Source organism: Pseudophryne corroboree, chromosome 1, assembly GCF_028390025.1.
Source record: "Pseudophryne corroboree isolate aPseCor3 chromosome 1, aPseCor3.hap2, whole genome shotgun sequence".
In the NCBI taxonomy this organism is placed as follows: Eukaryota; Metazoa; Chordata; class Amphibia; order Anura; family Myobatrachidae; genus Pseudophryne; species Pseudophryne corroboree.
Window position 1 is genome coordinate 67288709 of NC_086444.1, and position 15749 is coordinate 67304457.

At 47.5% G+C, this 15749-nt stretch overlaps 1 protein-coding gene and 2 pseudogenes across 2 annotated transcripts in view; 1 reads left to right on the forward strand and 2 right to left on the reverse strand.

The window, feature by feature from the left end:
- The window catches only part of MYO5B (myosin VB), a 413488-nt gene that overhangs the window by 73570 nt on the left and 324169 nt on the right, over window positions 1-15749 (reverse strand). For both annotated transcript variants that reach the window (XM_063960368.1, XM_063960358.1), the window contains exons 23-25: window positions 7931-8015; window positions 6231-6379; window positions 6002-6121 (exon numbers count right to left, since the gene is read on the reverse strand). In XM_063960368.1, coding sequence (XP_063816438.1) covers window positions 6002-6121; window positions 6231-6379; window positions 7931-8015 — 354 coding nt within the window. The remainder of the gene's footprint in view (window positions 1-6001; window positions 6122-6230; window positions 6380-7930; window positions 8016-15749) is intronic.
- Window positions 15203-15321, reverse strand: LOC134933116 (5S ribosomal RNA; annotated as a pseudogene).
- On the forward strand, window positions 15581-15699 carry LOC134933853 (5S ribosomal RNA; annotated as a pseudogene).

The window sequence follows — 15749 nt, forward strand, 5'->3', positions numbered from 1 at the left end:
GAAGCTTCAGGACTTTCTCCTGAGACAAGATCAACCGCTGGTTGTGAGTGTCCAACAACGCCCCCAGGTGCACCATGCTCTGAGAAGGGACCAGGGAGGATTTCTTCCAGTTGATGAGCCACTCGTGGGCTTGCAGAAACTGGATAGTCAGATCCAGATGGCGTAGGAGAATTTCTGGGGAATTTGCCAGGATCAACAAGTCGTCCAGGTACGGTAGGATCCTGACCCCTTGACGGCGGCGTACAGCCGTCATTACCGCTATGACCTTGGTGAAGACACGCGGAGCCGTGGCCAAACCAAAAGGTAACTCTCGAAATTGGTAATGAAGGTTGCCACCCGCAAACCTCAGGTACTGCTGATGCAACACTGCAATGGGAATATGCAGGTAAGCATCCTGTGTGTCCAGTGAGACCATATAGTCCCCAGGTTCCAAGGCCAGAACAATAGAGCGAAGAGTTTCCATACGAAACTTGGGGACCCTCACAAATTTGTTCAAGGACTTGAGGTTGAGAATGGGCCGGTAAGACCCATTCGGTTTTGGGACTAGGAACAGCGGTGAATAGTACCCCTTGCCACTCTGAGCCAGAGGCATCTGTATTACCACTCCTGTGTCCAGGAGAGACTGTACCACCGAATGAAGGGTTTTTGCCTTCATCTGATCCAAAAGGACGTCTGTCAGGCAAAATCGATGAGGGGGACGATTCTTGAAGGATACTGCGTAACCTCGAGTGACGACTTCCCGCACCCAGGCATCGGAAGTGGTCTTCAACCATTCCTGGGTATACCCTAGAAGTCGGCCCCCTACCCTGGGATTCCCCAGGGGGAAGCCCACCCCGTCATGCGGCAGGCTTGTCAGTTTTGGAAGCAGGCTGACGGGCAGACCAGGCACGTTTGGGTTTGGGCATATTTGGTTTGGAAGTGCAAACCTGTTTCGGGTTTGCCTGACCTTTTGCTTTCCCTGAAGGACGAAAGGAGCGGAAAGAAGTACTCTTAGCCTTCGGCACCGAAGGAGCAATACTAGGAAGACATGCTATTTTAGCAGACGCTAAGTCAGCCACTATCTTATTGAGGTCTTCCCCGAAAAGAATGTCTCCCTTGAAGGGGAGTAACTCCAGGGTTTTCTTAGAGTCCATGTCCACAGACCAGGACCGTAACCAGAGAATCCGGCGAGCCAAAATGGACGTAGTAGAAGCCTTGGCCGCCAGAATACCGGCATCAGAAGCCGCCTCCTTAATGTAATGAGACGCTGTGACAATATACGACAAGCATTGTCTAGCATGATCAGAAGCATTGGAAGGCAACTCCGCCTCCAGCTCCTGAGCCCGTGCTTCAGCTTCTGCAGCCCATGTCGCTGCAATGGTGGGCCTATGCACAGCACCGGTTAGGGTGTAAATTGCCTTCAATAGTGTGGAGAAGGTAGCCCAAGGTGGGTCATTTTGCACCCTTGTTGCTACAGTCCCACTGGGGGGGTAAGGAACCCCCAGAACCTGAACCCTCAGCTGCCATGTTATCATCAAATGTGTCTGCAGCGTCAACACCACGCAATGTGGGATCAGCCCCAGCACCGTTGCCCTTTGTAGCGGACATAATCAAAAAGCTCAATGCAAGGCAACACAGTACAATATCAGCAACACAGTACCTGACACAGACCCCCTGTGTAGTGTATTTCAGCACAAACAGGGAATTCTAGAGGTATAGGGGTATATGCAATTCACGGCGAATCGCGGCAATTTTTCGCCGTTTTTTAATTCGACTAAATTCGCCAGGTGAATTCCGGAAGGTGGCTTCCGGAATTCACCATATTCAATGAAAAACGGATTCGCCAGAATCGCGGGCGAAAATCGGCCGATTTGGCGGATTTTGCCGCGATTTTAAAAAACGGGAAAAAACGGGAAAAACCCGGAAAAAAAAATGGCGTGGGGTCCCCCCTCCAAAGCATAACCAGCCTCGGGCTCTTCGAGCTGGTCCTGGTTCTAAAAATGCAGGGGAAAAATTGGGCAGGGATCCCCCGTATTTTTAAAACCAGCACCGGGCTCTGCGCCTGGTGCTGGTGCCAAAAATACGGGGGACAAAAAGAGTAGGGGTCCCCCGTATTTTTAACACCAGCATCGGGCTCCACTAGCTGGACAGATAATGCCACAGCCGGGGGTCACTTTTATGCCGTGCCCTGCGGCCGTGGCATTAACTACCCAACTAGTCACCCCTGGCCGGGGTACCCTGGGGGAGTGGGGACCCCTACAATCAAGGGGTCCCCCCCCCAGCCACCCAAGGGCCAGGGGTGAAGCCCGAGGCTGTCCCCCCCCATCCAATGGGCTGCGGATGGGGGGGCTGATAGCCTTTTGTGATAATAAAAAGATATTGTTTTTTCCATTAGTACTACAAGTCCCAGCAAGCCTCCCCCGCAAGCTGGTACTTGGAGAACCACAAGTACCAGCATGCGGGAGAAAAACGGGCCCGCTGGTACCTGTAGTACTACTGGAAAAAAAATACCCAAATAAAAACAGGACACACACACCGTGAAAGTAAAACTTTATTTCATACGCCGACACACACATACTTACCTATGTTGACACGCCGACTGCCACGGTCTCCGACGATCCGAGGTACCTGTGAAAAAATTATACTCACCTTCCAGCGTCCAGAGGTACATCCAGGTCCAGAGATAATCCACGTACTTGGCAAAACAAAAAAACGAACAACGATCCATACCGGACTAGAAAGGGGTCCAATGCTTTCACATCAGACCCCTTTCTCCCGAATGCCGGGACATCACGTGACTCCTGTCACTGAAGTCCCTTCAGCCAATCAGGAAGCGCTACTTCCGTGGCGCTCATCTGATTGGCTGTGCGCTGTCTGTGATGTGACAGCGCATCGCAAAGCCGCTCCATTACTTTCAATGGTGGGAACTTAGCGGCTAGCGGGGGGGTCACCCGCCGGTCAGCCGCTGACCGGCGGGTGACCTCACCGCTAGCCGCTAAGTTCCCACCATTGAATATAATGGACTGGGCTGTGCGATGCGCTGTCTGCTCAGACGCACAGAGCCAATCAGATGAGCGCAACGAAGTTGCGCTTCCTGATTGGCTATAGAGACCTTTCTGTGACAGCTGTCACTGACAGGTCTCTCTGCATTCGGGGATAGGGGTCCCATGTGTCAGCATGGGACCCCTTTCAGTCCGGCATGGAGCGGGTGTTCGGTTTGTTTTTTTCTCCAAGTACGTGTATTTATCTCTGGAGCCTGGTTGAGGTGAGTATATTGATCTTTTATTTTCAGGTACCCCTGGATTCTACATGGAGAAGAGGACCGATGTCGGCGTGTGAACATAGGTAAGTATGTGTGTGTCGACGTATGAAATAAAGTTTTACTTTCACGGTGTGTGTGTCCTGTTTTTATTTGGGTATTTTTTTTCCAGTAGTACTACAGGTACCAGCGGGCCCGTTTTTCTCCCGCATGCTGGTACTTGTGGTTCTCCAAGTACCAGCTTGCGGGGGAGGCTTGCTGGGACTTGTAGTACTGCTGGAAAAAACAATATTCTTTTCATGCTCACAAAAGGCTATCAGCCCCCCCATCCGCAGCCCATTGGATGGGGGTGGACAGCCTCGGGCTTCACCCCTGGCCCTTGGGTGGCTGGGGGGGGGGGACCCCTTGATTGAAGGGGTCCCCACTCCCCCAGGGTACCCCGGCCAGGGGTGGCTAGTTGGATATTTAATGCCACGGCCGCAGGGCACGGCATAAAAGTGACCCCCGGCTGTGGCATTATCTGTCCAGCTAGTGGAGCCCGATGCTGGTGTTAAAAATACGGGGGACCCCTACGCTTTTTGTCCCCCGTATTTTTGGCACCAGCACCAGGCGCAGAGCCCGGTGCTGGTTTTAAAAATACGGGGGATCCCCTGTCAATTTTTTCCCCGCATTTTTAGAACCAGGACCAGCTCGAAGAGCCCGAGGCTGGTTATGCTTTGGAGGGGGGACCCCACGCCATTTTTTTTTTAGGATTTTACCGTTCCAGCAATAAAAAAAAAAAAAATAATAATATTTTAAAAAATATATAAATAATATTTGTGCCTCCAAAAAAAAAAAAAAAAAAGTACCTAATCCCTTCTAATATAAATAGATCTGCTATTCCCCAAAAAACAAAAACAAAAAAAAACATGTTTAAAATTTTTTTATTTGTTTTCACCCTCCAAAGTGTGGCGGATTGAAAATGACGAATTTGCTGTCTAAAAGCACTGCTGTCGAATTTCCAAACTTGAATTGAATATGCTTTGGTCGAATTGCAGCACTTATATCATTGCAGAAAAGTCGAATTTGCAAAAATTCGAATTTCAAAAAGTCGCATTTTGAAAGTCCGTTTTTTGGTCGGAAAGCACTGAATTGCATAGGCGAATTTTTTTTTTGGTCGAAAATGACCCGAAATTCGACAATTTCGGGAATTCGACCGCAATTGCATATACCCCATATTGTGACTAAAACTCACAGAGAAAAATACACACTGAGTATATCCTGTGAACTACCTATATTATGATAAACCTCACACACTTAGCCTCCTCAGGTTTTATAATATAGGGATAGTAATCTGAGTGAGAGACACGAAATGGAGTTAACACAGCAGCTATATGTACACACACACAGTTTTTTAATGCAGAAATTATGACATGCAATAAAACTGCACTGGACTAGCAATACATAGTAGTACTAAGTATAGCTATACACGTAATAGATATAACAATGCACAGTAAAGACTGGATGTATATCACAGGGTACTTGTACTAAATAACCCTGACTAAATGCACTTTTTCTTAACTAACGCTGTCAGCAGACATGTAGAATACTTAAGTGTCCTGTAAAATGCACAGCGCTGACAGGCAGGCGGCTTTACAGAGGAGGATTTGCCCAAACAGTCCCAGGATCAGCTATGCTTGCTATAATGGTGCCCAACTGCTGACAGGGAGTGAGGGAGAGAGAGATATGCAGCTCCAGGGCGGGAACATTTACTCTAAATGGCGCCCTGGGGCTGGGGGAGGTGCTACAGGTCAAAGTCTTATCTTCCTGCTGGACTTCACCACCGGGTACTGGGGGCTTAAATAAATGGTTTTATGAGAGAAAACTGACATGTGCCCATGCCCTGGTGGTCTAGTGGGGCCCCTGTACTGCCACAGTGTCCACGCCAGCGCGCGCGGCCGGCCTCCCACCGGCCGCAAGGGATCGCGATATACAGCGGGTTCCGGGGGGACCACTTACCTCCTCCCTGAGTGTGGCCACGTGATCCAGGAGAACAGCGGTCGTGTGTGTGACTAACATGGAAGAAAACCGGAGCCTCCGCTGTAGGTACCCGGCAACCAGGGCGCGGGATTGTACAGAGCCCCTGGGGGTGGTGATGGAGCTGCAGCAGGAGATGTCTGACTGATATCAAACACAGTCAGTGTCTATGCTGCAGCCCTTGAAGTCTTCAATATTCTTTAAAAGCTTCTTCGCAGGGCTGCAGGAGCAGCCCCCTGTTGTATGCCTGCTTACTGCATGGCACAAACTACAAAACTGAGCTCCTGTGCACGGAGGCGGGGTTATAGAGGAGACAGCGCTAGGCATTCTGGGAACAGTCAAAGCTTTGAGCCTGTTGGTGCCTCGGATCAAGATCCTACTCTACACCCCAATGTCATTCCCTGTGGAGCCTAGTGTACCCCGCAGCAGAAATAAAGATATATCTCCTTTTCACATAAGCTTTCACTTACTGAGTAGTTTATCAAGCGTCTTTAAGTACCAATGAGAACACGCATGTCATATTAAGTCACATGCTGTCCAGGGGCAGATTTAGGGGTCAGGCTGCCCCAAGATACAATATTATTGGGCACCTGCTCCCCCCGGAATTCTGGAATTCCTCCTAGCTAAGAGCCTCCACCTGGACTGCACATGCCCTGTTTGAAGTAGTGACAGGAGGCAGGCGGTGGTGCCCAGAGACATGTCCAATGGACAGTACCTAACAGGAAATCCAGCAATGGTGTCGCTTACCTCCACCTCCATAATGGTGTCTTCTGTGTCCCCGATTTCAGAGGTGGATATTGAGGGGTAGTTGGAGTCAGATTCCAGGCTGCTTTGGTTAGATGGGTTTCTGCGGTGCCCTGGTGTTTGCTGCAATAGAAGTATGTACATTTAGAAAAATCAGTTACAGCCCTGGGATTCTATAAATATACGAGAGGACAATCTACAATGCAAGGCTGCTACATTCATGTCAACTGACCTTGATAATAGTGACCTCCTCCCGCAGGTTGTCATACCGTTGCTCCAGGCGGGTGTACTCCTTTACCAGGTTCTGGTAGCGAGACCTCTCTTCCTCCAGATCCTTCTGGATCTGCTGATTTTCTTTGAGTGTGCTCTTGGTGAGCTCGTCTGAGCAGGGAGAAAACAGAGTAACGGATTTACAGACTTCCACCAACTCAAAAACGACTGCAAGCCAAAACACAGCCTCCCATCTATGTGACCCTCTAATTCATGAGACATTCAGTGTCGCTAGGGGAAAGCACATTGATTTCTGCAATATCTAGCACAAAGAGGGAAACCATCCATTTCCAGTCACCAGCAATGCAGCAGAGACTTTTCTATCATGGGTCCATGCCAACTCTCCAGTACTTTCATGGCTATAAGACTAGTTGTAGTTGGTTTAAAGGCATATTTTATTTGTATTTTTTTTTGCTTTGTTTTATTCAAGAGTTAGTGGATCTCAGTTTTCATTTTAGTCTAATTTTAGTCAATGTTTTAATCATAATTTTGCAGTTTATTGATACTGTAATACACAGGTTCTCAAACTCGGTCCTCAGGACCCCACACAGTGCATGTTTTGCAGGTCTCCTAACAAAATCACAAGTGAAATAATTAGTTCCACCTGTAGACCTTTTAAAATGTGTCAGTGAGTAATTAATACACCTGTGCACCTGCTGGGTTACCTGCAAAACATGCACTGTGTGGGGTCCTGAGGACTGAGTTTGAGAACCTATGCTGTAATAGATTTTGCTGAAGAACATTTCTCTAAAATTCCTTTGAGAAGTTTGCATACATTTAACTATGTGTTTAGTAATGTAGGTTCAGTAGGCTGAGAATGTGTTACATCCAGACTCTGACTTACCGTAGTGCTCCCATATATCATAAACAAATTAATGCCTTAAGTTTGTTAGAACAAACAAGTGAAATACACAACCATTTTTATTTTCTGCAAATATCTAGAACACATAATTGTTCTTTAAAAATGTTAAACCCTACTTCCAGGGTTAATTTTGACAAGGGTTTTAAATGTAGTTTTAGTCTTATGTCCCCCATACCCCAGCGATGGATTGAGGAAATCCCCATGGCTGAGCACAGAGGGTTAAAGGTCACCTGTACCCAAGCATAGTTAGCCTTAAAACCTGGACCGTTAGGATGCCTTGAACACCGAATTAGGGAACCTCTGTCCTAATGGTATTATACGGATACAATGCAGGCTAAAATCCTTTTGATACACGTCAAGGTCCCTATGATAACTATAGTATACACAAATGTGGCAACAACAAAATAAAGTATCTAATTTAAATGTAACAAACATTCTAAAAACAGGTTCTGTAGGGGAATCAATTTTCGGAAATGTCTGCAAAATGCTGTCAGAATCCTGACACCCCCATGATCACCAACATCGCACCATGGAGGTGTGTAGTGACATTAGGGATGTTGGGCTACCGTAATTCTCAGGGAAGTGCGGAGGTGAGCACAACATCTCTGATGATTGCATATTCTTCTATCAGTCATCTAATGCAGTCACTGGTTCCCGGTGGTAGTCTGACTTCCAATGAATGTTGGTTCAGTTCAGAAACTGCATCATACAGGTGATAGATGTTCTTTAATATTATCTGTCACTAGGGACAGTTCCAGGTTCTGACACCAGCAGTGATGAGAGCAGCACACGTACTGTACCTTCAGTGCGGAGCAGAATCCGGTGAGTCATCTCTTCTTTTTCTTCCTTTAACTGAGAGTTTTCTTTTTCGAGCTCATCGATTCGCTGGATGCAAACATAGATAGGAGTCAGTATGGAAACCCGGGGAGTCCATCTAATTACCAAGGACAGGCTCAGGTTTTAACGATTTGTCATTATCTCCATTTTTACACTGACCAACATCATACTACAATTCCCATTATCTGTTTTAATGACTTTTTTTTTGTTTGTTATTTAAATTGAGCATATTTATTAAGAATATTTTCCAAATTGCATTAGGACATACACACACAAAAAGAAAACCAGATAAATAATCAAACATGAGAGAAACAAATAATGAGCACACACAAAGTTGTGGGGAATAAACAATATAAAAAAAGTCATACCACAGACAACATGACCACAGAGACAGGAAAAACACATAATTATACGGCTGAATCAGAGGAGGACGCTGTAGCACTTTGTATGCAGCGGCTGTGATAAGTTATGCTAAAGCGGAGGCGGGGGGCTTGGACTTCACACCATCATGCTGAGACATATATGGGTATATTCAATCAGGGTCGGATCCATTTCGACATGCATTTGTCGGAATGGATCCGACAAGGGCTATTCAAAGCCCATCTCAGTTCGACTTTAAAAAAGTCGAATTGAGATGAGGGACCAGAGAGGGGGGAGAACCGCGGGCAGACGGGGGACAGCAGCGCTGCAGGAGGATGTGGCACAGCCGCCAGACCTAACGGCAGCGTCCACCCGGCTCCAGCAAGCGGAACCTTACTTGCTGGAGCATGGTGGACGCTGCAGTGAGCGGCGGCTATAACACATCCTTCTGCAGCGCTGTGCTGTAGCGCTGCTGTCCCCCATCTGCCCGCTGCTCTCCCCCTCTCAGGTCCCTCAAGTCGAACTGAGATGGTCGGAAACGGGGCCACAATCTGTCAAATTTGGCCCCGTTTCCCTCAGAAGCACGTGAATCGGCAGCTATACCGCCGATTCACGTACTATTCGACAAGTCGAATTCCCCGACTTGTCGAATAAAAATGCTGGGGACTCAATAGGTCGGAAGCCCTTCCGACCTGAAAAAAAGTCGAAAACTGACGTCTTTTCGACAAGACGGCAGTTTCGACCTTAATTGAATATCCCCTATGGAGTTCCACACAAAAAAACCCACAAGAAAATACATTTTCAGACTGCATATTGGGAAAGGCACTATGATGGCAAGTCCTGAATAGTTAAAATTGACTAGCCTGAACAGTCTATCTAGACTTGCGATACCGACCTCGCGGGATCGTACATCGGGATCGCAAGGTGACTTTCACCTTGCGATCTGCACTAACTTTCCTTACGATTTTTACTATATAGTCAAAATCGTAAGAAAAAATCTCACCGTGTGTACACACCTTAACACATAGCTTCTGCTTCTTACTTATGTAACACTTATAGCACTTTAACCTCTCACTAGTGTGATGCCTTGGGGTGGTTGGCTTGTGCTGACCTGGGGGGTCCCATGCCCTGGACTTGAACCTTAGTATTAGGGACCCACCAGATGAGGTCACCTGGTCGCGGTGGGTGGACCCATGTTATTGGCCTAAAATTATACTAAGCGCCTCAATTTTATTAGAATTATTCTGATTAGCAGTGCTTAGTACTACAGAGTGTGCATCTGAAAATAGGATTTTATTCACCTACCGGTAAACACTTTTCTCGTAGTCTGTAGAGGATGCTGGGGTACACATTAGTACCATGGGGTATAGACGGGTCCACTAGGAGCCACTGGCACTTTAATAGTTTAACAGTGTGGGCTGCCTCCTCTCTATATGCCCCTCCTACCAGACTCAGTCTAGAAACTGTGCCCGAGGAAACGGACAACTTCAAGAGAAGGATTTTACAGATAGTGGCGAGATTCATACCAGCTCACACATACAAGGCAAACCAAGCTAACAAGCTTGAAAACTCAGCGACAGCTGAACAATATTACTTAACCAAGTAAGTACTTTAACCAAGAACCAAGCAGTACTGAACTAAGTAAACACTGCAGGATAACGAAGCGCCCAGCATCCTCTACGGATATGAAAAACCGATACAACCTTTGGAAGGAACTGTTGACGTGTCCGGAGCTCAGCCCTCTCATGGAAGATCAAGTAGGGACTTTTGCAAGACAAAGCCCCCAACTCCGACACACTTCTAGCAGAAGCTAAGGCCAACAAAGTAACAGCCTTCCACGTGAGAAACTTGACCTCAACCTCCTGTAGAGGCTCAAACCAATCAGACTGGAGGAACTGTAACACCACGTTAAGATCCCAAGGCGCTGTAGGCGGCACAAAGGGAGGCTGGATGTGCAGAACCCCTTTCATAAAAGTCTGAACCTCAGGGAGGGAAAGCCAGCTGTTTCTGGAAGAAAATGGATAAGGCCGAAAATCTGGACCTTTACGGATCGCAACCTCACGCCCATATCCACAGTAAGTGGAGAAACCGTCCCAGTTGAAACTCTACCATAGGAAACTTCTTGGATTCACACCAAGATACATATTTTTTCCAAATGCGATGGTAATATTTAGCCGTTGCTCCTTTTGTAGCCTGTATCAGGGTAGGAATGACTTTGTTTGGAATGTCCTTCCGAGCTAATATCTGGCATTCAACCTCCATGCCGTCAAACGTAGCCGCGGTAAGTCTTGATAAGCGAACGCCCCCTGTTGTAACAGGTCCTCCTGAAGAGGAAGAGGCCTTGGATCTTCCAGAAGTAGATCCAGAAGACCCGCGTACCAAGCCCTTCTTGGCCAGTCCGGAGCAATGAGGATTGTCTGAACTCTTGTTCTCCTTATGAGCTTTAGAATCCTTGGGATGAGTGGAAGTGGAGGAAACACGTACACTAACTGGAACACCCACGGGGACACCAGAGCGTCCACCGCCACTGCTTGTGGTTCTCTCGACCTGGAACAATACCTCCAAAGCTTCTTGTTGAGACGGGAGGCCATCATGTCTATTTGAGGAGCCCCCCAAAGTTTTGTCACCTCCATGAAAACCTCTGGATGGAGGCCCCACTCTCCTGGATGGAGATTGAGTCTGCTGAGGAAGTCCGCTTCCCAATTGTCCACTCCCGGAATGAAAATTGCTGACAGTGCCAACGCGTGTTTTTCTGCCCAGAGGATGATTCTTGTTACCTGCTCTTCGTTCCACCCTGTCAGTTTATGTAGGCCAACGTCGTTACATTGTTCGACTGCACTTGAATGGCTCGATCTCGCAGAAGATGTGCCGCTTGGAGAAGATCGTTGTAAACGGCTCTTAGTTCCAGAATGTTTATTGGAAGACTGGATTCCAGACTTGACCACCTTCCTTGGAAGGTTTCCCCTTGAGTTACTGCGCCCCAACCCCGGAGGCTTGCATCCGTGGTCAGAAGGATCCAGTCCTGAATCCCGAACCTGCGGCACTCCAAAAGGTGAGACATTTGCAGCCACCAGAGGAGTAAAATCCTTGCTTTCGGCGACAGACGAATCCTCAGGTGAAAATGTAGATGAGACCCCGACCACTTGTCCAGGAGATCCAGTTGGAAGGATCGAGCATGAAATCTTCCGTACTGTAGAGCCTCGTAGGAGGTAACCATCTTCCCCAGAAGGCGAATGCACTGATGAACCGATACCCAGACTGGCTTCAGGACATCCCAGATCATTGTTTGAATCACCAATGCGTTCTCCTCCGGTAGAAACACCCTCTGCACTTCCGTGTCGAGGATCATCCCCAGGAAAGACAATCTCCTTGTCGGCTCCAAATGTGACTTTGGAAGGTTCAGGATCCAACCATGTTCCCTGAGCAGACGAGTCGTGACAGCAGTAGACTACAACAACCTTTCCCTGGTCAATGCCTTTATCAGCAGATCGTCCAGATATGGAATTATGTTCACACCCTGTCTGCGGAGAACCATCATCTCCGCCATCACCTTGGTGAACACCCTCGGTGCTGTGGCGAGGCCGAATGGCAGTGCCTGAAATTGATAGTGACTGTCCAACAGTGCAAATCTGAGATAATCCTGGTGCGGCGGCCAAATCGGAATGTGGAGGTATGCATCCTTGATATCCAGGGATACCAGAAACTCTCCCTCCTCCAGACCTGAGATCACCAGTCTGAGAGACTTCATTTTGAATTTGAGCTCCCTCAGATAGGGGTTTAACGATTTCAAGTTCAAAATCGGTCTGACCGAACAATCCGGTTTCGGTACCACGAAAAGGTTTGAATAATAACCCTTGTTTTGCATGTGACGCGGAAATGGGACAATGACCTGTGACTTTTCCAATTTTTGGATGGCTTCCTGTAGGATAGCCCTGTCTGCCAGCAAAGCTGGCAAGCCCGACTTGAAGAATCGGTGAGGCGGGAGTTCTTGAAACTCCAGTCTGTACCCCTGGGACACAATATCCTGTACCCAGGGATCCAGGCCGGATGACACCCAGATGTGGCTGAAACATCTGAGTCTCGCACCCACCAGCCCGTCCTCCAGGATTCGTGGTCCATCGTCATGCTCAGGATTTTGAGGTGCCAGAAGCAGGTTTCTGGTCCTGGGAACCTGCAGGTGCAGGTTTTTTTGGATTTTGCACGTCCACCTCTGAAGAAAGTGGAAGTAGGTTTGGACTTTTTTGTTTTAGCGGTCCAAAAGGACTGAGATGCAGATGAAGAAAAGGGTTTCTACGCAGAAGGTGTAGCTGAGGGAAGAAAAGGTGACTTACCGGCGGTTGCCGTGGAAATCCACGCATCCAACGCTTCCCCAAATAGAGCCTGATCTGTGTAGGGTAGGTTCTCCACACTTCTCCTGGATTCTGCGTCTGCAGACCATTGGCGTAGCCAGAGTCCCCTCCGAGCTGAGACCGACATGGAAGATATCCTTGCATTCAGCGTACCCAGGTCCTTTATGGACTTCACCATGAACCCCGCAGATTCCTGTATATTACGCAAAAAGAGTTCAATGTCACTTCTATCCATTGTATCTAACTCTTCTAGTAATGTGCTTGACCACCTTACTATAGCTTTAGAAATCCATGCACAGGCAATAGTGGGCCTTAACGCCACCCCTGAAGCAGTGTATATGGATTTGAGCGTACTGTCAATCTTACAATCAGCCGATACTTTTAACGCGGTAGGCAGGGACAGGTAACACCACCTCTTTTGACAGTCTGGACACAGATGCGTCAACTATGGGTGGGTTTTCCCATCAGGGAAAGGAAAAGCAGCCAGAACCCTTTTGGGAACCTGGAATTTTTTCTCTGGGGTTTCCCAGGATTTTTCAAATAAAGTATTTAATTCTTTAGATGCAGGGAAGGTTAGCGAGGCTTTCTTATTATCTGTGAAGTAAGCCTCCTCAACCTGCTCAGGTGGTGTGTCCGCAATGTTTAACACATCTCTCATGGCCTCAATCATGAGTTGCACCCCTTTGCAAGGGATGCCGCCCTCCTCAGCACATCCCCATCACCGTCTGCCGTGTCAGAGTTGGTATCCGTGTCATCTTGCATAATCTGGGCAAGAGCACGTTTCTGTGGGTATAAGTTAGAGGGTTTGGAAGAAATAGGAACAGAACCTGACCAAACAGCCATAGAATTCTTTAAAACCTGAGTTTCAGTCTCAGTATGAGCTACCCTAGTAGATATCTGAGCGATCATTCCCTTAATAGAAGTTAGCCATTCCGGCTCAGTAATGGGAATCTGAGACAAGACACATTACATTCCTAGGTACAAGGAATTGATTCCTCTGGAGAAGACATGTCCTCTGCAGCATAAGACACCGAATCCCTTGACATGGCTATGTGAGAAATATACACCCACACACAGGAAAATGTCAGACACAGTTTACCCCCAAGTATGTACAGAGAAACACAGAGCTTGGAGCCAGCACACACAGCGCTTCCCTAGGTAGATATAATACAACTACCTGGCGCTGACTGTGCACCTTAATAGACTACACAATAATTACACAGCCTCCCCCCCCCTTCTACAACCCCCTGGTACCGCACAGGATAGCTGGAGTTGTGTGGAGGGACATCACTCCCTGTCAGTGTCTCTGTAGTGGATCTGCAGGCAGGAAAATGGCGCTGAAGGCTGCTGGGTCCTCTCTGAGGAGAAGCTCCGCCCCTGAACATGGCGCTGCTTCCCGCACTTTATATCTTTATACTGGCCTGTGATATGGTGCTGGCAGCGTTACCGAGGTCCCTGACAGCCTGAGTGACCAGTGTAGGGTATAGGCGCTGGCTCAGGGCGCCCCTCATAGCGCCGCACTGTGTACCGCTGAGCCTCCGGAGCGCAGTTAGTACTGCGCTCCCACCCTGTTGCCGCCATCTTCACACCGGCTCCCCACTTGCCAGGGGGGCCGGTGACTCACTCGCCAACGGAATCTTCTGGCTCTGTTAGGGGGTGGCGGCATGCTGCGGGAGTGATCGGACGTCTGGGGCGGCTAACGATCATCACCCTCAGGAGCTCAGTGTCCTGTCAGCGGAGATAGTGGCCATTAACCTCTCAGGGTTGGACACTACTCCCCCCCCCCCTAAGTCCCACGAAGCAGGGAGGCTGTTACCAGCAGCCTCCCTGTGCCTAAACTCTAAGAAAAATAATAAAACTAGAAAAACTCCTATAGAGCTCCCCTAGCTGTGACCGGCTCCTCCGGGCACATTTTATAAACTGAGTCTGGTAGGCGGGGCATAGAGGGAGGAGCCAGTCCACACTGTTAAACTCTTAAAGTGATAGTGTATAGGGGATATACCGCACAGGAAGATGTTAAAGTATAGATTAGATATTGTAATTACCAAGATATAGTAATAAAGTAGGAAAAGGCAATCTTTTCCAATCAATTTTATATATGGTGGTGCACCCTGAGTCAGTAATGAAACGTCTGGCAAAGAAGGAGAAAAGAAGACTCTTTTGTGGGTGCACTCTAAATTATATTAAAGTATTGAAGATAAGATAGTTAATAAAATCATTCAATTTTTATTAGTGTCATAAGATAAAACTTAAAGTAGTTGGATACATAATTGAAAAAAGAAACACAAAAGAAATATAAGTAAATAATGCCAATATATATTGGATAATAATTGCAAGCTGTCTAGGCTAGATCAAAATTCAAATATACAGTAAATCCACAAATTTGACTCCAAGGTCTGCCTGCGAGAGTGGAATTTAAATTGATCAAATCTGCTGGTTGTCTTGAAGGAGAGGAAAAAAGGAGAATTAGATACAAAAGATGAATCTGCTGTCAGCGTTAGACATAGAGCATGATCGTCCGAAAATGTTCTACTACACCGAGTATTCCCCAAGAGTCTCCTACTTGAGTACTGACTCAGCCCAACACTGATTAGCTTCCAAGATCGGATGGGTTTGGGCGTTTCCAGTGTAGTATGATAGTAGAAAATGTACCCAATAATCTTATGCTCTAGAACACACATTCTCAAACTCGGTCCTCAGGACCCCACACAGTGCATGTTTTGCAGGTAACCCAGCAAGTGCACAGGTGTATTAATTACTCACCGACACATTTTAAAAGGTCCACAGGTGGAGCTAATTATTTCACTTGTGATTCTGTGAGACCTGCAAAACATGCACTGTGTGGGGTCCTGAGGACCGAGTTTGAGAATGTGTGTTCTAGAGCATAAGATTATTGGGTACATTTTCTACTATCATACCACACTGGAAACGCCCGAACCCATCCGATCTTGGAAGCTAATCAGTGTTGGGCTGAGTCAGTACTCAAGAAGGAGACTCTTGGGGAATACTCGGTGTAGTAGAACATTTTCGGACGTTCATGCTCTATGTCTAACGCTGACAGCAGATTCATCTT